This window comes from Tachypleus tridentatus, chromosome 8, assembly GCF_004210375.1.
Source record: "Tachypleus tridentatus isolate NWPU-2018 chromosome 8, ASM421037v1, whole genome shotgun sequence".
NCBI lineage: Eukaryota > Metazoa > Arthropoda > Merostomata > Xiphosura > Limulidae > Tachypleus > Tachypleus tridentatus.
The window spans coordinates 92,037,558-92,063,361 of record NC_134832.1 but is presented as its reverse complement, the minus strand read 5'-3'; the positions used below and the strand labels follow the sequence as shown (position 1 = coordinate 92,063,361).

Genomic DNA, 25,804 nt, shown 5'->3' with positions numbered 1-25,804 from the left:
CATTGAATGAAGAGAATGTCATTAATAGTAGAGAACTGAAAAATATGCAACATAGACATGTATATATATATATGGATAAACAATACATAATTTATTGTAGCATCAGCACAAACATAAGTTTACCTTGATGACTGTTTGAGGAAGGAAGCAAAGTATAAACGAACAGAAGATGGTGAGAATCATTCTGGTGAGGCGCCATTCTTCTTCTCGTTTCTTTGTGTTTCGATCCTTTTGCTTCTTAATTTCTCCTGTATTGTGGCTACGAAGACGCTTGGAGCTCCTCTTCACAATCCAAAAAATACGGGCATAGCAGAATATGATGGTAAAAGTAGGAATAATGAAGCCAATGATAAAGAGAAAAGCTTTAGGCGAATGTCCGTTGATTTCAACAATAGAACAGGCTAGGAGCTTCTCGTCATAACCAAAACGCCCCCACACGCCAGCCAATGTTGGCACCAATAAAGAAAACGTAAAAATCCAAATTATCACAATCATGAGAGCGATAAAGCGTTTTTGGTAAATTTTTTCGTACACATTTTTGTGGGCAATAAGTATATACCGGTTTATAGTGATTGCTGTGACGAGCAGCAAGGACAAGGCTGAATTAGCATATTGCACAAAGGGATATAAGATACAGAAAATATCTCCATATATCCATTTTTGAATGATGTATTCCGAGACAGTAAACGGAAGGTTCCAGGCACAGTACAAAAAGTCAGCAACACATAAACTGATGATGAAGTTGGCAGTTGGACCACGCACACGCGGGTATTTCCATAAAGCAAAAACTGTTAGTGCATTGCCGCAAAGACCGACAATACTTAGAACAATAATGAGAAAAGCGGCAAAGTAATTGAATTCTGTTGGATTTTTTCGTATTTCAGATGTGTTATAAATGTCTTTTATTGTTGTTAAGTTTAATAACAAAAACTCGGTAGTTGTCATGCCTGCTGTTGGTGAAGTTTCAGCCTATTCCGAGTTAAGTCAGAAAAGTCACATCAAAAGCTACAGGAGTTACAGCGAAATATTCTATTTAAACAAATAACTTATATCTTGTTTTATATTCCCCAGGTGGACTCAAAATATAGCCCGATGTGGCTTTGCTATAAGAAAGAAAAACACACACACATCTTGTTTCATCTTTGCAAATAAAATGTTTACTACCAAACACTCTTTTCTTATGTTAGTTTCGAATTGTTGACTTTCTGAACTGCAACAAAATTTAAATAGAGAGTGTGGTTAGAAAAATATAATTTGAATATTTTATACATGATTAGAAAGAGCACATTAAACATAGAATATGCCCCTAACTAAAAAATGGGGATAAAACGTTGATATGGGTTATGTACAAATATCTGAAATTTTATTTTCCTACAGTAAAGAAAGTTTTGCAGAAAAACAAACACTAAAAATTTGGTTTGCCAAAAATATAATGATTAAAATATGTTTTCAGGTGTTCGATTTTTAACAAACTTTTATCAATAAAACTAGTAATCTATATCATTATTGGTTAACATTTTCATTCCAAATGATGCAAAATTAAAATAAATACAATCACTGCAGCATTACTACAATTTAGATACATTTTACGATATCATTAGTGGTTTTATTGTTAGCATATACGTACATAACAATAAACATTTTCAGTTCCACTGAATTCGTGTTATCAATGTGACAGTTTTATCACACTAAAAGCATAAAAATAAGTTGACATTACCAATATTATGTAACGGATTTACCACACCAACGAAATAAAATTGGATTAATGTTATCAAACTAATGTTACAATCATAACACACTAAACTTATAAAAACGGATTAATGTTACTAAAGTAACGTAACTGACACCACACTAAACATATAAAACTAGACTAAAGTTATTAATTTAATTTGTCAGTTTTTCCACAATTAACGTGCAAAACTGTATTTTGTTACTAAAGTAAAGTTTACCCCACTAAGCGTATGTAACTGGATTGAAGTTACTAAAGTAAGATATCAGGTTTATCACACTAAACCTTTTAACTGGATTGAAGTTACTAAAGTAAGATATCAGGTTTACCACACTAAACGTATGTAACTGGATAGTTACGTATGTAAGATGGTTCAAGTATAAGATCAATGTGATATACGATCCTGTCCGCTGTAAATAAGTAAACTAAATTACCAGCTTTTACATTACGGTTTACCTGCTCTTTCAGTTATTCAAAGTCGCGAAATGTTTCAGTGGATAATACTCATTCTGACTTAAACTTATCTAAGAGTGTGTTAAATGATTTACGCTTATTTTGAATCTAGAATGTGAGTTTAATTTTAAAATACTTAGTTAAAAACATATATCAGTTTAGGGTAAAATTATCCTGTAAAAACTGAAATACACACCTACTGAACAGAGACTTTTAAAGTTCAGATTCCATGAGCTCGGTAGTGATATAACACGATTGGTGAAGAACCAGTATATTCAGAATTCAGCAGTCCTTCACCGAATGGATCTATATGTACCCGACACTTCCTGTAACTATTGGTACTATTTTATTATTATAACATATTTACTCTCCATACTCAAATTTACAAGGTTGAATCACCCAGAAGTGAAAATGTTATCTTGACCATGTTCCGGATATATGACGTTGTAAGAAAGGAAGCCATGTTGTAATTCTTCCGGTCTGGTATTTCCACTCTATAACTTTACAATTGTAATTGTGTGTGTATATATGTATATATACATACATTTAAATATTAAAAACATGATTGCTCTAACTGCTTCGTTGTAGACGGAAGTTTTGAATTATTTTACTTGAAGTATGCGCAGTTTTAGGAAAAATCACATAATGTAATAGATATCAGAAAGCATTTACGATTGTTAAATTATAATACCTACTAACTGTGGGTATTTTTCGAGGCGAATATTAAGAAATGTTTTCTGCTAGATTCAAATCACAGTCAAACTTTAACAGTGATGTCGTGAATGTGACTTAGCTACATGGTACACTTAGATAATGTTAATGTTTTCTAGAGAGAATATTAGAAAAAAAACGACAACTATTGTAGGATTAACATTAGCGTAATTAGCCATACGAATGTTAGCACTGATGATCACTTATTTGTTGTTGGTATAATAATAAAGTGTTTGAGGCTTACCAAACATTTATTAGGGGTGTTACAGCTCAATAAGTGAATGCATGGCATTTATTCAGTCATCTACAAATCATAAATTTGAAAAAGCAGTTAAGCTGGTATGTGATATTAAACAACCTTCTGGTGGCTCAGCAGTAAATACGACGGCTTATAACGCTCAAAATCGGGTTTTTGTGCTCTCGGTGGGCAGAGTACAGATAGCCCATTGTTTAGATTTGTGTTAAGAATAACAAATGAAACCATAGAAACTGTTCTTTATATTCCTTCAAAATTTTATTTTATTTATTAACTTTTTGAAATAACATAACAATTAGGGACAAAAAGGGTCCTGTTGGTCCATCTCGGCTGTCCCATTCTCTAAGCCGAGCTAAAACTATTAAAAAATTAAAGCCAACTCTTATAATTCATATATCTTTCAAGCCTTCTTTTAAACTTCCTCAAACTTATTGCTTCCACAACATCAGAAAGCAAAACATTCCACAGACCAAATAATCTATTTAAAAAATGAAATTGTCTTAACTGAAGACGGCTCCTACCTTGCCTAAATCTATACTTGTGTCCTCCAATTCTATAATTCTCGCTGTCGAACATGAAAAATGTTAATGCATCAACATTATCAGATCCTTCTACAATCTTTAATACTTCAATTAGGTCCTCTTTAACTCTTCTTTTATCATATACCATTTTAGTAACTCTTCTCTAAACCCTTTTCAACAATTCAATGTCCTTCCTAAGGTAAGGCATACAGGATTGAACACGGTTCTCCAAATGTAGCCTAACCAGTGTTCTACACAATGAAACTGTAACCACTTTAAACTTTTATTTAATAGTTCTGTAGATACAACCTAAAATCTTATTTGTCCTACGACTAGCAACTGCTAGTCTGCTTGGATGGCTTAAGAGACAGATCAACTATTATCCCAAGATACTTTTCTTTCATGACACTGTTAAAGTATTTCCCATCCAAATTATAATTATAATTCAAATTACAATAACCCACATGCAATATCTTGCATTTATCACAATTAAAACGTATCTATAATTTATTTGTTCAACTCACTAATCGATCTAAATCTTTTTGTAAAAGAGCAGCATCCTCTTCACATCACCAGAACTAAACTTGTATTTGAGCATTCAATAAATATAAAGTAAACAGGTTTTATTTCATGTTGAATTTTATTCAATAAACATTTTCAACTAATTTACTACAAATATATATTATACATAATAATATATATGTATTACCAGATTAAATTTAATACAAATTTAATTGTTTGTTTGTCTTTTGAATTTCGCGCAAAACTAGACGAGGGCTATCTGCGCTAGCCGTCCCTAATTTAGTAGTGTAAGACTAGAGAGAAGGCAGCTAGTCATCACCACCCACCGCCAACTCTTGGGCTACTCTTTTTACCAAAGTCACATTATTACGCTGAAAGGGTGAGCATGTTTGGTTCGACGGAAATTCGAACCCGCGACCCTCAGACTACGAGTCGAACGCCTTAACCCACTTGGCCATGCCGGGCCCCCAAGTTTAATAATGTAAAGAAAAGAATGTAAAGTTAATTGCTAAGAGACACAGAAATAAATAGACATAATACAAATCGTTGAAACATCTTTTCATATTTATTTTTCGAGATTACGTTTTGGATTAGAGGTCTTATTCAGTACGTAAAGTTTAAAATTCATCTATAGGATTTGAAAACTAAAACTCTTAAAATGAAATTAAAGCAATGAGCTTTTTTATTTCAATATGTGTAATAATATATAACATATGTAGTAAACATCAACGCAGTTTTGATTATAAGTATACAATAATTTCAAAAATATTTCTGTTTCGTACAGAACTACCAGGATTTACTACAATTTATTGGTGAGCTAGGGACTAACTCGCGCCAGAGGACTGTCTCTTCTCATTCACTTAATGACCACAAATAACAGACCTTTTTACGAACGCCCATAGTTTACTACAGTTTATATACTGTACAATATACAAGTGTTTAGCATAGGTGTTATTATTTAGTTTAATTTGTGACTTAATAGCTGTTTAGTTTTTAATACAGAAGTGCTGAAGATGAATCATTTTAAAAATATTAATTGTGACAAATTTCATTACTTAACTCTGTAAAAGTATGAACCAGACATGACCAGGTAGTTAGGACGCTTGGATCAAATTCTCACCCCACCAAACCTGTTTGCTCTTTCTGCCGTGGGGGCGGTATATTATGACGGTCAGTCCCATTCCTCGTTGACAAAAGCTCAAGAGTTGGCAGTGGGTGGTGATAACTAGTTGTCTTCCATCTAGTCTTTTACTGTTAAGTTACGGACGGTTTGTGCAAATAGCTCTCCTGTAGCTTTGCTCGAAATTCAAAACAAATCAGTTTGTGCTGCCGTAAATGGAGAGTTAAAATTGATGCGCACCGAACACAATCAATATTATTGAGAAAATTGTATAAAATATAAAAGAAGCAAATTAATACTACAGTTATATCTAGAGAGAACTCTCTTACAGGTAGCAACATCACTGAATTTCTTAGGGACTACATAAGACACAAAATTAAAATGGATGCCACAGATTAATAGCATAAAAACCAGAATTTGGAAGAGAGCGAAAATCTTAGGAGCCTGGTAACAAACAAGGAGCTTCACCATAAAAAATATTAAGAATTTATAATTTATACAATATACTTAAGACCAGTTGTGGAATATGTCTGTATAACATGGATATATGTATCAAAAATGCACATCTACAAACTATAGCGTATATAAATCATATTTTAACGAAAGCATATAGAGTGCCATGATCAACAAATTCAGATTTTCTACACAACTATTCAGACTCGTTTCAATATTATAAAAAAAAAACATTAATAAAAAAGAACTGTTTGTTTGTTTTGAATTTCGCGCAAAGCTAGACGAGGGCTATCTGCGCTAGCCGTCCCTAATTTTGCGGTATAAGACTAGAAGGAAAGCAGCCAGTCATCACCACCCACCGTCAACTCTTGGGCCACTATTTTACCAATGAATAGTGGGATTGACCGTCATATTATAACGCCCCCATGGCTGAGATGACAAGCATGTTTGGTGTGACTAGAATTCGAATCCGCGACCCTCGGATTACGAATTGAGTGCCTTAACCACCTGGCCATGCCAGGCCGAAAATGAACTGATAAACCAGTCCTAAATACCTCTCCCCGTTTTATAATATAAAACGTGTCGAAAAATAGATGACTGACGATATAGGATGTTAATGCAAGAGCCCTTTAATTCTAGGGTTAAAATATGAATGATTAAGCGCACATAAACATGGTTGGACCTTGGACACGTAGATTTTTTAAATTTGTTTTGAAGTTCGCGCAAAGATACACGAGGGCTATTTGCAAAAAGACTAGAAGGAAGGATTAGTCATCATCACTCACCGCCAACTCTTTTACCAACTAATTTTGAGATTGACTGTCACTTTATAAGGCACCCACAATTGACAGGGTTAGCATATTTGGTAGAACGAGGGTTCGAACATGCGACCCTCAGATAAGGAGTCAGTCATTAGTTCATAATTGGAGATGTCGATAGATAACCTTAGTAACTTTGACATAAATACAAAAAAACAACAACTTCTCTACAAATTTACATATCACATATCCAAAGCATAGCCGTGGCTATGTGGATTAAACCATTTATTGTTTGGGTTTAAGAATTAAAGAGCATTCGTAGAATACCTCATATAATCAATGAGCTATCGTTCGAGACGCTTCACAAGATTGTCCAGGTTTGTCACATTCTGGAAGTGCATCAAGTAATTTAATTAAACTATAATAGAAAGCTGAAAGAATTATATCCGGGGTTTGATTTCCCACATTGGATAGAGAAGATAAGTGTCTTTTCTCTGAAACAAACAAATACACACCAACAATCTAAAAAGAAATACATTCATGAAAAAAGAATCCCTCAATTTTTTTGGTTAAAATGGTGAAAAACAAACCGTACTATAAATGTTATGCTTTTAAAGTGGCAAAACTAGCGTTTTGTACGAAACTCATTTGTTTTAAATGTGGCAGCGGTAGTTTTGAACGTAACTGTAGAGCTTATAAATGACAAAGATATTATTTCGAACCTATTAGTTCACTGATAGAGATATTATTTCGAACCTATTAAACCTGGTAGAATATTAGGCTGAGAACGTTATGTTAAAACGATTTTAAACATGTCAATCAGCAAGTCACATGACAACTACAGCTAATATAAAGTCGTGTAGGAACGGCTTATGTCACCGCTACATTTTGATAGTTTGATGTTTCTTAGGTAGTGTGATGACACTGAAAAGTTGTTTTGGGAAGGATATATATATATATATATATTAACCCTTTCCGACGTAAAATATACATACAATCTGATCATAAATATGTTTTTAGGCTAGAGGATTAGACTTTTCAAGACGGGAATATCCTTTGTACATAATGACATTGGAAAACAATGGAATATAGATAAATTTGGGGATTTCATAAAAATACCCAAAATAAGTCATCTCTCGTTTGTGTTAAAGAAAATGCAATGTCTTGTAACAGTTAAGAATACACAAATACAAAGATTAAGGTCAGTGTAAAAAGTTGGAAGCATAGACCAAAGAATAGTAGTGGACATAATCAAGAAAGATCTCTGTATGGAAAGCGACACAAGTCATGGGTACATAAGTTACTTCATGACACATCTCTTCAACTGTCTCACACCTCAAGCACCTAGATAATTAAATGGGTATTCATGCTAGCCCAAAGGCAAACACATCAATCAAGTCATGAGATATAGCGCTTATGGACTTTAGCGTAGTTGAACTGTTGAAGTGGGTATTGGGAAGCCGTCATACTCATAAACGAGAAGGATCATGGCCACCACACAAGAGGCTATGATGTACTTTTGACGCTCTTATAAATAAACATTATTCAATATAAACTACGTTTCAAAAATTTCTTCAGATGTACGCACATGGAAATATAGACTATTATGATATGCAATGTCGAGGCTCCTATATTGTTTTAGTATAACGTACTCAGTATTTTTAGTCTAAATTTGCATAATGTTGGTGTCGTATTGTGCATTATTTTGCAGTGGAGTGATAGTAAAGAATCTACTTAATCTTAGGATAGTGAGATGATAAAATATTTTCAAACAATAAAAATTCGTAAGAACATCTGAAAATGTTTTCACTAACCAATAAGAAACAAGTGATAGCAATTTGAATATAGTTTGTTTCTTACATTTCGTAAAAACAAACGGTGATATAAGAGGTCTATTATTTAATCTTATGTACCATAAATCCTATAGTACATTGATATAGAGAATATGTAAAGAGAACAGCATTGTTATTAACTTAGCTTCAAAGTATATCTCAAGGAAAAACAGAAAATACAACACTCAAAATAATGCTTAAGTTAAATTAACTTCAGTATACTTTTGAAGGAATGTTGATATTATACGTTAAAATGAAAAGTTAAAATTCATGTGAAGTATTAAAAGACAGACACATTTTTTAATCTAATTTCAGGTTAATGGAATCAGCAGAACCATGATGGCGGAAATTAAATTTTGTTTGGAAAAGGTATTCTTATATGCGAAAGAGATTTGTACATTTCCAAATAACATTATTATAAAACATTTGCATATTTACCATTTAAACCGCAAAAGATTTTAATATAAAATGTATTATAATTGAATAATTTGTCTTTTTTTTTTCCAGTGATATTTCTCAGACGAAATATTATCCAATACTGAAAATATATTTTAAAAGATTGGAATTTCTTTATCAGTTGCCACCTTGGTAAACAATTTTGAGTATTCGAATTAGTTTTAACAGAAAAATCTTCATGCACTACTTCGTGATTATATTTAAGCAATAGAAGTTCAGGAGAGGATTAAAATACAGAGGTCAAAGGTGAAGAAATCTATATGAGCAAAATGAGACAAAACTATTATTTTTTTCAGAGATAATAATCTAGGAATATTCTCCGCACAGAAAGCTCTCTTTCATTCTTTAGTATAGAATTAAATACCTACCCAAAGACGGATGACACAAATCAAATTCATGTTCTAGCCTTTCAGTGACGCCTCAGTCAATCGATAAGAGTGAGAAGTTTACGTTTTAGGGGAAAATGACAACATTTTGTTTACAAGCACATTTGTTGTGTGAAATCATAAACAAAAGTTTCTAAATTTTCAATAAACTTGTCAAAGAATATATAGGTTTAACTTCATTCTCTTTTTTATTTTAATTATTTGATTGCTTTACCCTTAGAGAAATATTATTTGAGGAAAACAGGTTTCGTAAACAGTGTTAGACACTAACAGTAAACCTTACTTCCTTTGTTAGCTGTCTGTTTTGTCTTAAACCATTCTATAAGATTCCAAGAATCGACAAAGAAAAGAACATGTTCTGGAGAGGATAACTTTAATTATATTCGCTTGGTTTAATAATCTTTTTAACCTCAAGATGTTGTCATGATTCCAAGAAATTCACAAAAAACTAATTGTAGCTTCTAAATGAATCGCCTTAATCATGTTCTCTTCGTGTGTGATGTTTCTCTCTCAAGCCTTTATCATGGCAATATGTTTCTCAAACATGAAAAGAGAAAAATTCTATAAATTATCAACAATCTTTATCATGTTTCATCCTATTTAATAACTACATTGTTTTGGTACTTAGTTTTTATGGTAAAACTACTAAGTATGTTTTCAGTCTTTCCTAATTTTGAAATACCGACCAGAGAGAAGTCAGCTACACAATAGCTTCTACCAATCATCATTCATGTAAAAAGGATTCACTATCACTATTATAATGCATTCACAGTTTAAAATGTGGGGAATATTTTTGTGCTGTCGCATGAATGTGAACAGACCTCGACTGCTCCGAAATCCGGAGCTCTATCAAAAGGCGAACACATGTTCTGTTAATTTCGTACAAATATTGTTCGATGAAGTTTTTAAATCACTTTGCAGTGCAGTTTGTTTGTATGTTGCTAAACAAAATACTACACTAAATACTACTAAAGTTGTGAATATCACAGGAAATGAGCATTATGAAACCTCAAGCAATCCAAAGACAGTGCTTATTAGTTTGTTTTTGAATTTCGCGCAAAACTATATAAGGGCTATCTGCGTTAGCCCTCATATAGTTAACAGTATAAGACTAGAGGAAAGGCAGCTAGTTATCACCACCCACTGCCAACTCTTGGACTGCTCTTTTACTAAGTAATAGTGGGATTAACCGTTACATTATAACGCCCCCACGGCTGAAAGGATAAGCATGTTTGGTGTGACTGGAGACAGCGTTATAGTAAGCAATTGCTTATTTGCTATTTTGCTGTCATCTCTCGAATTATACAGAAACTTTGGTTTCTTAATATACTTATTGTCAGTCTTAGTTGCATTTAAGTGATGTCAGAAGAGACGAGAAAAATACAACTATATTTTAAGCTGAATAAAGACTTATACATAACAAAAAATGCTTTCGTAAGCAGAAAAGAAAAATAATGTATAAAAACAATTATCTTTTTATTAATTTGCTAACTTCCTACAAACATTATTTGGCAAAGTCTTTCAAGTTATCTGACAGCAGAGTTTGTTTATTTGTTGTTAATCACAAGGCGAAAGAAGTTGTTACCTCTAATATTCCAAGCCAAAGAATCGAACCCTGAATCGTAGCATTATAAGTATACTGCTGAGCCACCGGGGGATGGAATGGGGTGCATTTCAGAAGCAGATCTGTCATTTCTCGTTTCTATTAAAATGTTTTTTGTTTTTTTTTTATAGACGTACTTGTTTGTTTGGTTTAGTTTGCATTCGGATAATGTCGACAACAATGTACATAAAACAGCTTCTTTAAATACATCAATAAAACAAAAAATAAATATTGCAATGTCACATGTGATAGTTGCAGCTGTGTACTGAAACTAGCTGCTTAAAAAGTAGGATCAAAAACACAAATTCATTATAAAACTATAATTATTTCTACTGCTATTGACAACAACACCTTCCTCAGAAATGTAAATTTAAAAATAAAACTTGTGTGCAAGTGATATTTCCAAGATATCACTGGAAACAAAAACATAAATGTAAAAACATAATTTAATACCCCCGGTGGGATAGAGTTAACTTTGCGGATTTACAAAGCTAAGATCCGGAGTTCGATTCCCTTAAATGGACACAGCAGATAATTCAATATCGCTTTACTCTAACACAATCAAACAAATATAATTTAATCATAGAAGTCAATGATACGCGCAGCAAGGATAAATAAACACAATTTAATGGCCAGATATCAATGATATTAGCAGAAGGGTAAATACAACTTAGTAATAGGACGCCAATGGTATTAACTGGAAGAATGGATAAACGCAACTTAATGGTAGGACACCAATGGTATTAGCAGGAAAGATAGATAAACGAAAATTAGCGGTAGGACACCAATAATATAAACAGAAGTGATTGAAAAACACGATGCTTAGACACTAATGTTATTAGCAGAAAGGATAGACAAACACAACTTAGTGGTAAGACACCAATAATACTAAAAGAAAGGATGGATAAACACAAGTTAATCGGGACACCAATGACATTAGCCATAATTAAATAACTCTAGCTACTTCAGGTCATCTTTTCATGTGTTGTTGCAATGTGCTACTTATGTAAGACCTGTATTATGTGAAAACAAATGTAATATTTTGATTTCGAAAATCTGTAAAAAAGTATTTTAGGTGTTACAAAAATATAAAACAAACCTTTTATATTTATTTATATTATTATTATTTATGCCTCTCGATTCATTGAAGAAACATAGGGCCGCAATGACTTGCGGATTCATTAACAGGCTGCTTTTTAAGTGAGTAGATTGTTAGCCCACTGCACAACCCCCAACCAGGAGGATAAACCTTAGCCGTCCCTAATTTTGCAGTGTAAGACTAGAGGGAAGGCAGCTAGTCATCACCACCCACCGCCAACTCTTGGGCTACTCTTTTACCAACGAATAGTGGGATTGACCGTCACATTATAACGCTCCCACGGCTGCGAGGGCGAGCATGTTTAGCGCGACGCGGATGCGAACCCGCGACCCTCAGATTACGAGTCGCGTGCCTTGACGTGCTCGGCCATGCCGGGCACAACCTTTTATATTAATCAACTGAAAAGGTTTCATTAATTGATAACTATTTCGTTTTAAAGTTAAATTACAAGACAGGATTAGATTGTTAACCACACTTGTTGTTAAGCAAAAAAGCAACACAAAAGGCTATCTGTGCAGTGACCATCACGGGTATTGAAACTCCGATTTTAGCATTATAAATTTACAGATGTAATGCTGAAGCGCTGGGCTTTACTCCTATTACATTTTCTTTAACATCTATAGGTGTGTATTTTGTACTTGTAAATCAGTATAATGACATTTAAGTGTTTCCTCTATCAGATAATTATGCAAGAAAACCCATAGGGTGTGTTCTCAGGAATATAAACTTTAATGATAAGGATGCATTAAATATATTGAAAATAATATAATAAAAGTATAGAATGTGATTGTGACAGTTTTAGCTCAGAATAGTCGGCTATCCTTGTATATATATATATATATATATAAAGAATTAAAACAACGTTAAACTCACAAGTTTAGAAGAATTAAATTAACAAAAAACGTATATAAAATTAACCATTACAATAAAGATTGATAGTCTGACACATCTTTGATTGGGTTTTTCAATTCTATCAGAGGATAAACCAACATAAATTTATTTTTTCTTTTATCATAGCGTATCGATAACATAATATTATTTAGATATAAAATTACATTAATATGGCAATGCTCTTGAAAGTCTAAATATTAAGCTATACTGATTCGATAGTATTGTTGAATGTTTGAAGGTTAAACTATATTGACATAAGAACACCGTTGATGATCTAAATGCCACATTATATTGCTTTAATAATACTGTTGAAGGCCGAAGTGCCAAGCTATACTAAAATATTAACATAATGTTTAGGGACAACAAGGGATCTATTGGTCCACCTAGATTATTCTACCTTATAAACTAAACTAAAATAATTAAATAAAAAAAGCACTTAAAGCCAGCCTTTATCATTCATAAAGTTATAAAACTCTCTGTTAAACTTATGGAAATTTACTATCTCCACGAGATCTAAAGAACCTATACCAAAGGCCAATCACCCTGTAAGAAAAATAAAACTATCTTAACTAAAAATGTATATCAGAACGGCTGGTATCGGTATTAACACTTTTATTGAAAGGAGAGAACAACGTTTCGAGCTTCCCAGGTCATCTTCAGGTTAAGAAAGAGAAAGTTTGAATGTGACTATTGATGGACATATGTCTTAGGGAAGAGAGTATAAACGGATACGGGATTGTAAGGGGCATTGGAGTTGGATATTAGGTTATTAATTATTATAGGCATAAAGATGTTCCTTTATATTGACTTAATCTTGGTTTTAGTTGTTGTATAAGTGGGGATTCTTTGATTTTTCGTTTGTTTTTATTTATTTCCCTACTTAATACCTGGGTGTTTTCTATGGTTATGTTGTGTTTATTTGATTTACAGTGTTCAAAAACTTATGAATCCATTTTTTTTCTTTAAATCTAGTTTCCATTTTTCTGTTTGTTTCTCCAATATACAAGGTGTCCCAAAAAGTGTATGACACACTTTGAATGATTATAAATACAAAGTTTATTAAGATTTATCTAGGTTTTATAATCCAAGCTTAAGAAGACAAGTGTAGAATCATAGAATCTTTTGAGTTATCGCAGGTGTTTGAACTGATGACCGTTCTGATCCAGGCACTGCTGATAACGCGGACAGTGGAACTGCAAACTTCACAAATCATTTCATTTGATATTTGGGTATGTTCTCTTTGAATTGCTGCTCTCAGCTCATTGATTGTTGCAGATTTTGTGTTATAAACCTTATCTTTGACGTATCCCTATAAAGAGAAAATCCAGATGTGTGAAGTCTGGTTAACATGGGGGAAATTCAGTGCTACCTCTTCGTCCAATCCATCTGTTCGGCAAATTTTCGTCAAGATATGTCCTCACATTATTATGATAATGGGGAGGTGTTCCATCTTGCTGGAAATAAAACTCCTCATCTCCAAGTTGCTCTCGAATGCATGGCAAGACAGATTCTTGGAGCAAGTTCAAATAACCGAGACCAGTGACTGTGTTTTCGAAAAAGAATGGTCCAATTACGCCCAACGCTGATGAGACACACAGCACTCTAAGCCCTGGTAAGTTCAGCCGTAACACGCGGATTCTGAGGTGCCTAGTAGGTGCAATTGTGGCAGTTAACAGAGCCATTTAACTTAAATGTGGCCTTATCGCTCCAGAAAATCTTGTTTAGAAACTGTGATTCTCTGCAGATTTTACCAGGTACCACTCACAAAATTCAACTCTCAGGTCAGGATCATCTTCATTGATGGCGTGGACTAATGCCGGAATAAAACTTCTCCAATGAAAGCTCTTCAACATGCGATGGAAGCTTGATTTTGGTAATCCTGTCTCACGTGTTCTTGGTTAAACAGATTTTATTCGAGATCGGTGGAGACTTTCCAACAGTTCTGCTTCTTGTGTTGGACTAGTAGACGACTGCGATCTTCTAGAACGCCCTTTATGGATGTCTTGAACAGTTTCATTTATTTCAAACTTATCTCTGATGCGAGTATTGGTGAGTCGCGATGGTGGATCTGCTTGAAACTCCTTTCTAAACCGTCTTTGCACTTCAGCTACGTTCTCACACTTCCAGTAACACTTTAAGATATATTTCCTTTTTTCAAAGATTATTATTGCTTCTGCCATTACTTCAGATCAATTGCATCTGTAGAAAGGAAAGTACGAGTGAGTTATAATCATTTAAAGTGTATATACATTTTTGGGACACCCTGTAGAAATTGTGGCAGTTGTTGCATTGTAATTTATAAATTATGTTGGTGTTGTGTTTGTCAGTGTAGTGGTTTTTACATAGTATGGACTTTTGTTTTGTACCATATTTTTTGAATAAATTTGGTGTTTACTGGAATGTTGTGTTTTGTTATAAGTTTTATTCCAAATGTTGGTTATTTTCTCGCTGATGTCGGGAACATATGGTATACAGTAATATAAGTTTGTTGTATCTTGGGATTTATTGTTGTTGGCTTAGGTGTGTGCATATAATTTTTCCACATTTTTTTTTAGGAAGTTTGTTGAAATGTTGTTTTATTTTGTTGATTTCATCGTTAATTTTTTGGGTAAACATAGTTTTGTGGCTGTGTTTATTTGGTTTCTTAATATGTTGAGCTTTTGTTTTGTTTCTTGTGCTGAGTTCCAGGGAATGTATAATCCAGTACGGGTGATTTTTCTGTGGATTTCGGTTTTGAATTGTGTATCAGTTCTAGGAAGGTTCAAACGTTGTTCTCTCCTTATCAATAAAAGTGTTAATACTCATACCAACCGTTCTGAGATACATTTTTATTTCAAATAGATTCTTCGTCATCAAGAATTACTTCACAACGGCGATTATACGAGAAGTGTAAGTCTTTTGTGTTTCTTTGTGTACTGTTTTAAACTCCATTATGCTTGAACTTACATTTCGCCATTGTTAACCGTACATGTTCGTGCAATCCTAACGAAACTGAGAAACTCAAATCAAAAAATCATCAATAGAAGAAAGGCATTTGTTTCATCCTACAGTGAAGAAAGGAAAACTAATCCACAATTATGTGAAGATAAAACTATCAAAGAATATTACCCAGTGTACAAAGATTATCCATAATTTACAGAAAGAAACCTACTAAAGCCATGCTAAGCTCGAACTGTAAAGAACTAAATGACCTACAGAAACAAAAAATTAATCTAGACTATCAACTGGCCTGCTGCAATCAAACAGACACTTATGGACTCATACAATACAACATCAAACAACTCAATAGCAAGAACGACAAGGAAAAGGAGATCCGCCACAACAAGAAACCAGATAAATTAATGTGCAACAACAAAAACAAAAAGACGCCAACAAAACGAACTACCAACAAACCTCGTAATTAACAGATCCGACCGAAAATTAAGCAATCAATAAATACATCTACTCAATAAAGGACTCGACTTCACAGTAACATCTAGAAATATTCCATCCATCGATGGAAGCCTGTCTGGAAGACCTAGCTAGAAGACTGGTGATCCACTCTACACAAACAGAAAACACCAACATAACAACGAAACCAAACCACCAGGAAGAAGACAACTTCGACAACAATTCCACCGACAACCAACAACCTATCTTTCCAGGTAGAACTGAAACATCTCAAAACAGCATTTTAAACAACCTTTTCAAAGAATTTTCACACAAAACTATCAACATAATTTCATAGAAAAGAAATATAAAAAATAACCTCACAGAAAAAGATATTAATTCTATAAACAACTTAAAACAAGACAACAGTATTAAAATTATAAAAACAGAGAGAGGCAATGCTATAATTATAATGAACACAAATGAGTACAATCAACTTGTCAGATACAAATAAATTTAAACTGCTAAACACAACTCCAACAAAACCACATGAAAACAAGTTAAAGAAAATGTTACTACAAATGAAAAAGAAACCAGCACAATAACAGAAAGCATTCATTCTTACCTATGAAAGACAGCCTCACGCACACCACAACTGAACGGCACCCCTAAACCCCACAAACCTGATTGTCCACTACGACCCATAATTTCGACTTATGAATCATTCAACTACATCCTTGGTAAATATATAGTGTGGGCATTTTCTAGATATGTAACATCAGCCGACTCCTTTTTCAAAGACTTTTCCAACTTTAAATATATTTTTAATCCACTAAATCATAAATCTTAATGGCCAGTTTTGATGTAATTTCTCTCCTCACAGAAGTCCCAACAACTGAAGTCTGCAAGATAGCCTTAGAATTTTATATCCAAGACCCTAAACCATTGATACACATTCCCAGCAACCGCTTAACAACCCTTATAGAATTCATCACCACCAAAATTAACTTTATGTTCAATAACTAAAACTACCTACAAATAAATGGTTTAAGCATGGGAAATCCCGTGTCACCAGTTCTATCCAACATTTTTATGACACAGATTGAATAACAAGCGATCAATAGCATTTCTTAACCTCAAAATTACTAGAGTTGATACAAAATTCAAAACAGAAATCTACAGAAAAATCAACCATAGTGCATTATACATTTTCTGGAACTCAGCATATGAAACAATAAAAACACTCTAAGAAACACAACTGTGCTCACCCGATAAACTTAACGATGAAATCAACAAAATAAAACAACGCTTCATCAATATTAACAAATTTCTTCAAAAAACCGTGGAAAAAATTATACTCACACACCTAGACCAGCAACAACAAACGAAATAAATCCCAAGATGCAACAAATAACGAAACCTTACACTGCTGCATTCCATATGTTCCCGACATTAGCGAGAAAATAACCAACATTTGGAAAAACGTATAACAAAACACAACATTCCAGTAAACACCAAATTTATTCAAAAAACATGGTACAAAACTAATGTCCATACTATGTAAAAACTACACTGACAAACACAACACCAACATATTTTATAAAATACAATGCAACAACTGCCACGACTTCTATATTGGAGAAACAAGCAGAAAAATGGACACTAGATTCAAAGAACAAAAAAAAAACACCTTTACACGTTTTGAACACTGCAAATTAAATTAACACAACATAACCATAAAAACACCTGGATATTAAGTAGGGAAACAGATATAAACAAATGAAAAATAAAAGAATCCCTACTTATACAGCAGCTAAACCAAAATTAAACCAATATAAAGGAACATCTTTATACCTATACCAATAAATAACCTAATATCCACCTCCAATGTCCCCTACAATCCGGTACCCGTTTATACTCTCTTCCCTAGGATATGTGTCCATCAACGGTCACATTCAAACTTTCTCTTTCTTACCCTAAAGATGACCTAGGAAGGTCGAAACCGTGTTCTCTCCTTATCAATAAAAATGTTAATGCCTATACCAGCCGTTCTGGGATACATTTCTATTTCAAGTGGTTTTCTCGTCATCAAGAATATCTTAATTAAGGAATGACACTTACCCTGCCAAAACTTACATTTGTATCCTCTAGTCCAGTGGTTCTTAACCTTTTTCAGTGTTTGCACCCCTTTCAAATCAGTAATCATTTCTCGCACCCCCTGGAAACTTAAATATAAAAAAAGCTAAAAATACAAAGTTGATGTAATCAAAAATTTTTTTTTAATCTTCATACATACAGCATACCTTTTTTCAAGACAAAAATTCAGGGTACATAATGAAAAATTAATTTCAATTTTGTTAATGATGTTTTTATTTAGCCTGTAATGCACAGTAAACTTAGTGACTTCGTTGCTGCTGTTTTTTCTCTATGATGGCATCAAATCTTGGCGTCTTTGTACTGAGTGCCACTCGCATGTCATGTTCAAAATTCAGCCGATTTCTGCATTTTGTTTGGATGTGAAGTAGACAAGAAAATCCTTGTTCACACAAGTAAGTAGTTGCAAATGGTACCAGCTTTCTTCGCTAATGCAGGGTATGCTTCCAGCTGAGAAGCCCAGAAGTGTTCCAGCTGACTATTGGTGAACTCCATTTGGATTTCACGATTGTGTCTAAGGTCGATGAGATCTTCCTTGATGCCGCTGACATCTTCCAAATTCTGCATGAAAGGATTCAGGATCCAGTTGTCATAAGTTTGCAGCTCTCCACACGAGAAGTAACCCTCAAATGAAGTACGCAGCATCTGCATATGTTCAACAACTTTTGCAACAAAGTCTGGATGCAGGGTAGAATTTTCTGTGACTGTCTCTTCCAGGCAGGGGAAATTTGCCAAATTCCCCATCTCACACGCTTTATCCACAAGACAAGTTTTTCTTTGAATGCAGCCAATTTCGCGCTTGCAGTCACAATGTTGAGTCCCCTTCCTTGCAGAGAGAGATTGAGTTCATTGAGAGCTAAAAACACATCAGCCAAACAGGCAAGCATCTGAACAAAACTAGGTTCTTTGAAATATATAGCCAGTTCTTGTACCCTTTCACGGAGAAACTGATGAATTTCTCCTCTCAGTTCAAACACACGAAACAGCACACGACCACGTGACAACCACCTCACTTCAGTGTGGTACAAAAGAACAGTGTGTTCCTGACCCATTTCCTCACAAAGTGACTGAAACAATCGATGATTCAAAGCTCGGCTGCGAATAAAGTTTACAACCTTGACATAAATATCCAGAGTTTTCTTGAGATCTGGGGGCAATGTCTTTGCTGCAAGAGAGTGATGATGAAGAAAGCAGTGAGTGATTTTCAGATTAGGAACTTCTTTCCTCATTAATGCAGCAAACCCAGAACGATTGCCCAGCATTGCTGGTGCACCATCTGTACATATTGAACCAATTTTGTCAAGGTGAAGTTCGTTTCTTGAGAAAAATTCTTGTATTTTGTTAAGCACATCTATAGCTTGTGCAGTTGTCTTTAAGGACTGACAGAAAAGGAAACTTTCTTCCACTTTTTTCTCCTTCACGTAACGAACTACTGCCAATAGCTGACAACAGTTGGATACATCTGTTGATTCATCCACTTGTAGGCTAATCTTAACTGGCTAGCCTTGATGTCAGCTACAACTTGTTCCAGGATGTCAACACTCATGTCGATGATTCGGTTATGGATTACATCATTTGACAAAGACACTTGTTGGAGTTTCTTCTCAGCTTCCTTGCCGAGAACAATCTTTGCCATTTCAAGGGCACATGGCTTGATCAGTTCCTCACCAATTGTATGGGGTTTCTTTGATTTAGCAATCTGGTATGCAACTTCATAAGAAGCACGCAGTAAAGGTTTCTCTGTTGGCGAAAATCCATAAGTCGGCAATGTGCCAACCTGATCAAACCTAGCTCTTTTGACCCTTAATGTCACAATGTCATTTCCTGCATCCCTGCCACCATGTTTGTTCTTGAAATGTTCATCAAGCTTTGATGGCTTCAAGTTCGCATTGGAGAAGAGTGTGCTGCACAGGATACACTGTGGACGTTGTGTCCCATCCTTCTCTGTAGTACAGGTGAAACCAAACTTGACATATTCGTCATTCCACTTTCGTTTCTTCGACATACTGCAGACAAATCTGGAAAAGAAACACATTCATGTGTAGGTGTTTTCTTTTTTTTATGAATTATCTCTAAAATATGTGATGGAGAGACTGAAATACCTGGTTTAATCAGAAGATTTGTAGGCATGACAATACATTCTATGAAAATATTGTAACGGCTACACTGCTACAGTGATGATGTATGTTATGTAAACAACCCATCGCTCATTTAAATAAATGTGTAGAAAGCAAAATCTGAAATAATACATAACCAACCTTCCACCCTACTGTTATGCATCAGAAAAAAAAAATAACATTGAAACAGGGAGACCATAACTCACGTGTTGATGGCACGGATGGGTGGTGTGGACTGAGACGTGATGATAACCTCCCTCTCTCTCCGTGTTGCGCACGTGTCCTGTACGCGTCCCTTCCTCGTCTATCCAAATGACTTACCCGTTTGTTTACCCTGTATTGGAATCTGATGCAACTTTACCACTTCATTAGGAAGTCAGGTTTAGGTTTAACTTTATCTCGGAACACTGCTGAAGCAAAAATGTTTCTTCTTAGGAGAAATATAAAGCATACTCTTATGTAAAAATATAGATTTGCTTTAATTATTCATGGGCATCCTCGCACCCCTTGGGAATCATCTTCGCACCCCTTAGGGGTGCGGGCACCCCCCTGGTTAAGAACCCCTGCTCTAGTCCTAACATTCTCACCATGAAGTATGGAAAAAAGATAATGCATCGACATTATTTGTTGGGTTACTATGACTCTCTTAAGGTAACCAAATGCTTCGTCATCTGATTAGTGACGCACATGAAAGGATTAACGAGATTCCCACTGTTCCTATCTATTATCTGGCGAAACCACAGCGAAGGGATAAACACATTAATCAAACAATGTCCTACACAACTCAACCAGATCCTTTCTAACTCGTCTTTTTCAAGAGAAAACAATATCAGAGATTTTAACCTCCCGCGCATGACAACTCATCTCCCATGTGTTATTTGAAGTGTGAAAATTTTATTTATTTTCATTTCCCAATATAATACCTGTAATTGTATTTTCCTTATGTGTATTATATTCAGGTAATACTTTCATCTTCTATATATTCATCATGATTTCTATATGGTTGATAACTTTAATACCAGATGTCAGTTATTGTTACGAATTGTTGCCCAGATATATATTTTACAGCAGTATTTTACAGCTAAACGAATTTGTGTCACTCAGTACAACGCTACTCAGTGAAGGCTCTGGGAAAATGGCCAAAAGCTTGCAGATAAAGTATTTTAACGTGGAAATAAGTTCTTGTATAATTTTTATATAAATTTACCTACGTTATGAGTTTTAAAAAGAAGTCACGTTCACAATAATAATAAGTTTTAAAACTTTGAATAAGAATAATCTCAAAATGACTGGTAAACTACTTGGTGTACTATACAAGTTTTAAAAATTTAAATTAAAATATGAGGAAATAGTAATGGGAAAAATAAGGAAATAAGGCAGGAATAGGTGGGATAACATTATAATAGTAGGTGGTTTTTGACGTAGAGCAACCTCGAAGTGGGTGTGATCATCGTTCCGCCAGTTTCTCCTTCGTGTTTTACTTTGATCTTTAATCCAATTAAAGAGTTGAATTGAGTTTTATCAACAGCTAATACTATTTAACTATCAAAATGTTAAAACTCTCAAAAATCAGTGGTTTTGCTACTACAATTTTGGTTCATACCTTACCAGTCAAATAGTTATAATGTCTCCCATAAGCAAAGCATTAGTTTTAGTGTTTCATTTCTCACTTCCGACATCAAACATCAGCTTTATGATGACGTTTATTTTGTTAGGGTTATGTAATTTGATTGCTTTCATATGTCTGTACTTGGTTGCTGAAGCAAAATGTACAATATAGAAATTTAGCTATGTAAACTTTTAATTAAGTTTGGACAATTACCAAGATACAAAACGCATACGAAGTAAGAATGGACAGAAAGATTTTATTTTGTGTTTTTTTACAAATAGATTGACCATTTTGCAAATAGAATAAGTTACTTACTGACAAACTCAGTCATGTTTTTTGTTCGGCACTCACAAAAATATAGTTACGGATTGTTCCACTACATGTTCAGTCAAATGTTTTTGGTGTATTTAAGAATAGAGAAAGAATATAGAACTATTATCAGTATTAATTTTATAATTGAATGAGTTGAACATCAAATACAACTAAACTGGTTAACAGCGTGGTAACTTTCAAGAAATGACCTCAGGTTTTTCCCTTAAGAAAATGTTATATTAAGTCAAAACGCCCGAAAAAAAAAAAAAAAGACATTTATTTATGCAAAATTTCTATTAATAAGTTTCAGGTTTGTAAAGTTCAAACATAAATACTTAAATAAAAGCATTCGAGGTGAATAGTGAACAATGCAAAGCAAATGTACAATTAAAGGCACCAGTAAAATTATGACAAAGGTAGTTTCATAATTTAGAACTTTGTATCTCACAAACGCTCTGACATAGATGGTGAAATTGCATAGGGAGTGTTAAAGGTATCATGTGAAATTAAAAGCCAAGTTATTACAAACTGTTACCATCAGTGCCACTGCAAGTTAATCGCTGATAGGTGTCCATAATTCATTAAATCCACATGAAAAATAAAGCTCAACAATACGCATCTGATTTGGTACGTTGGCCACTTTCCAGAATTGTACAAGACTTTCCACGGTATATAATTGACTACACTTTACCTACAGCCAGAAATCAGCTGGTGTTAAATCTAGTACATAGGTGGTTATTCACAATAAAAGTAACGTGAAATGGTTCTGTCATGAAAAGACGTGTTTCACCTAGTTACCAATATATAGAGGAGCATCATTCTCTATCGCATTTCGTTGCTGAATCACAATGGTTGTAGATGTTGCTGGGCACCATGTAGGATTGATTGTGCAGGTTAACACTCCGTGTATTCAAGATTTTTCAGAACGTACGATCCGATATCACACCATACTGTCTGCTTAGAATCATGGAGATGTGTGTTTACATGTTGATTAGTTTAAATATTCACACTTTAGTAGAGTGAAGTGTGCTTTATAAGTCCATAAGATATTGTTGGGTCATTTGGTCTTGCCTAGAACATCAACACAAAATCACCACTAAACCCAACTCTCTCAGTAGTTGAACATGAAACAGCTTGTAGGGAAATGTTCATAAAATTGACCAAAAAACATTAGAAATAGTTGAAATTGACAAAACTCAACACTAAGCAATATGATATGTACTGCTGTTCCCATGCATTTATACTGAGATGTTCTTCTACAGTAAGGCTAACTTCAGCAATAGTTTCATCAGTTTACTGTGGTCTGCCTGCACTTGGTTTATCACAAGTTTCATCAAAATGTTTAATGAACTTTCGCACAGCATCGCTATTATACACTCTATGGTATTTGCTAAGAGCCGACTTGGCATTACAATCTTTGGCGTAATGACATTTTAATATTTCACCCTCTGCACATTTATTTGTTTCGTGTTGGTTGGATGAACGATACTACGACTGACAAGTCCGTCTATACCCAAAAAACACAAAACACGGAGTAAAAATCACAGTGGCACCTATAATGACAACATGTGTTTACAGAAAAATACTGTTTTGTTTGTCAGTTTGTTGTATTGAATTTTGTTCATTAATATGAGCATGTGTATAGAACTAATACAAATTTATTTTGCTGTTTGTTGTTAAACAAAGTCATACAATAGGCTATTTGTAATCTGCAAACTGCGGTTATCGAAAACTAATTTTTTTGCGTTATAAACTCCAGACGTTTAATTTATTGGACATAGGTTTGTATTTTAATTAAAATCCTAAATATGGATTTGTATTTTAATTAAAATCCTAAATAGGAAAGACGAGTATAGATAACTGATTTGATTATTATCTTTAGAAGTCATCTAGTATCTACTTAAGTAATATTTTGAACATACCATGACATTTTTCAATATTTTCGTTATTGCTTAGCTTTTCTACAAAACTTTAGTAGTTTGCATGCTGGGCTGCGGACTGTGAAGTCAAAGATTGAATACACGATACGATATTAAATTCACTCTGTACTTTCAGCTTTGTGGGGTCCTTAACCAAGATATTCTCGTCATTTGGTTAAAAATAGCCGTGTAAACAGTGTGTGATGTTAACAAGTTGCACTCTTTCTGGTCAACAGCCCTAAATTACGGATGATTATGCCTGAACCTCGCTTAGCCTCTTTAACTCGCGTGATTTAAGGGGCCGTTTATTTTGAAAATACCAAATATCTAAGCGATGATCTAAAACAGACACATAAATGTAACTTGTCTGTTTCAAGAGACGAGTAACTAAGTTTGCTAGTAGGGTGCTGCATACGATTTTTTGTGATTATAACATATACAAAAAAATCATTGACGTTTCTTGCCTTAGATTTTCAGTTATGAGGTAGTGAAGAAGTGTGGTCATTAACAAAATTTAGTTTATTCCTTTCAAGTGAACTTAAGCTGGAGATAAAAAAATGCAAAATTCTCATTGATACGTTTAAATAAAGACATTCAGCTTTAACTTTCCTAAAATTAGTAGTATACAGATTGTTTCTAAGTTTCCTGGTGTTTTGGGTATTCTTATACACGTTGATTAACCATACAGGCAAAAATAATACTTTCTTATAATAAGCGAAACGGCAGAATATACTATAAAAAATGTAACTTCAACTTTTGACTCTGTGCTTGAGGACAAAGATCAAACACAGTTTAAAACAAAACTAAATTTATAGTGACCAAAATAATATAAAAAGAGTAAACGCCTTTATATAAAAAATAATAGATTCATTTCTTCCGGAGTCTAACGTTACTCATGTCATTAATTGGTTTGGTTCCTTTTAAATTTCGCACAAAGCTAAGCGAGGGCTATCTGCGCTAACCGTTCTTAATTTAGCAGTATAAGATTAAAGGGAAGGCAGCTAGTCATCAGCACCCACCGCCAACTCTTGGGCTACTCTTTTACCAACGAATAGTGTAATTGATCCTCACATTATAACGCCCCTACGGCTTAAAGAGCAAACGTGTTTGATGCGATGGGGATTCGAACCCACGACCCTCAGATTACGAGTTGAACGCCTTAACCTACCTGGCCATGCCAGGCCGATTGCAGTCTTGCGTGAAACTCAAAACAAACCAAACCAATCTCCGGTCCGAAGTAAACAAGTTAAAGTACTTTTGCTTACTTGTTCTATATTTATTGACTTTCAACAAATGTGATATTTTTATTAATATGAAAATGGCTTTTTACATAGATCTGAATAATTTCCTCGGAAATTATTCATTCTAATTAACACAAACTTTGATATTATCTTTCCAGCAATGTTGTTGTTTTTCTTTTTGTTACCTGTTGGTTTTCTTTCTTTTTGACAAATATGTTTTATATTTTTACCAATATCAAGCTAATTTTTCTCTTTCACGGAAATTAAATTGTAAATTTAAAGATAGAAACTGA

The 25,804-nt window shown here is 34.0% G+C and overlaps 1 protein-coding gene across 1 annotated transcript in view; it reads right to left on the bottom strand.

Moving 5' to 3' along the window:
• The window catches only part of LOC143223964 (uncharacterized), a 31,760-nt gene that overhangs the window by 1,625 nt on the left and 4,331 nt on the right, over nucleotides 1-25,804 (bottom strand). The window contains exons 2-7 of the mRNA XM_076452433.1: nucleotides 19,774-20,331; nucleotides 19,063-19,630; nucleotides 18,730-18,958; nucleotides 14,160-14,333; nucleotides 3,671-3,714; nucleotides 124-969 (exon numbers count right to left, since the gene is read on the bottom strand). Coding sequence (XP_076308548.1) covers nucleotides 124-969; nucleotides 3,671-3,714; nucleotides 14,160-14,333; nucleotides 18,730-18,958; nucleotides 19,063-19,630; nucleotides 19,774-20,331 — 2,419 coding nt within the window. The remainder of the gene's footprint in view (nucleotides 1-123; nucleotides 970-3,670; nucleotides 3,715-14,159; nucleotides 14,334-18,729; nucleotides 18,959-19,062; nucleotides 19,631-19,773; nucleotides 20,332-25,804) is intronic.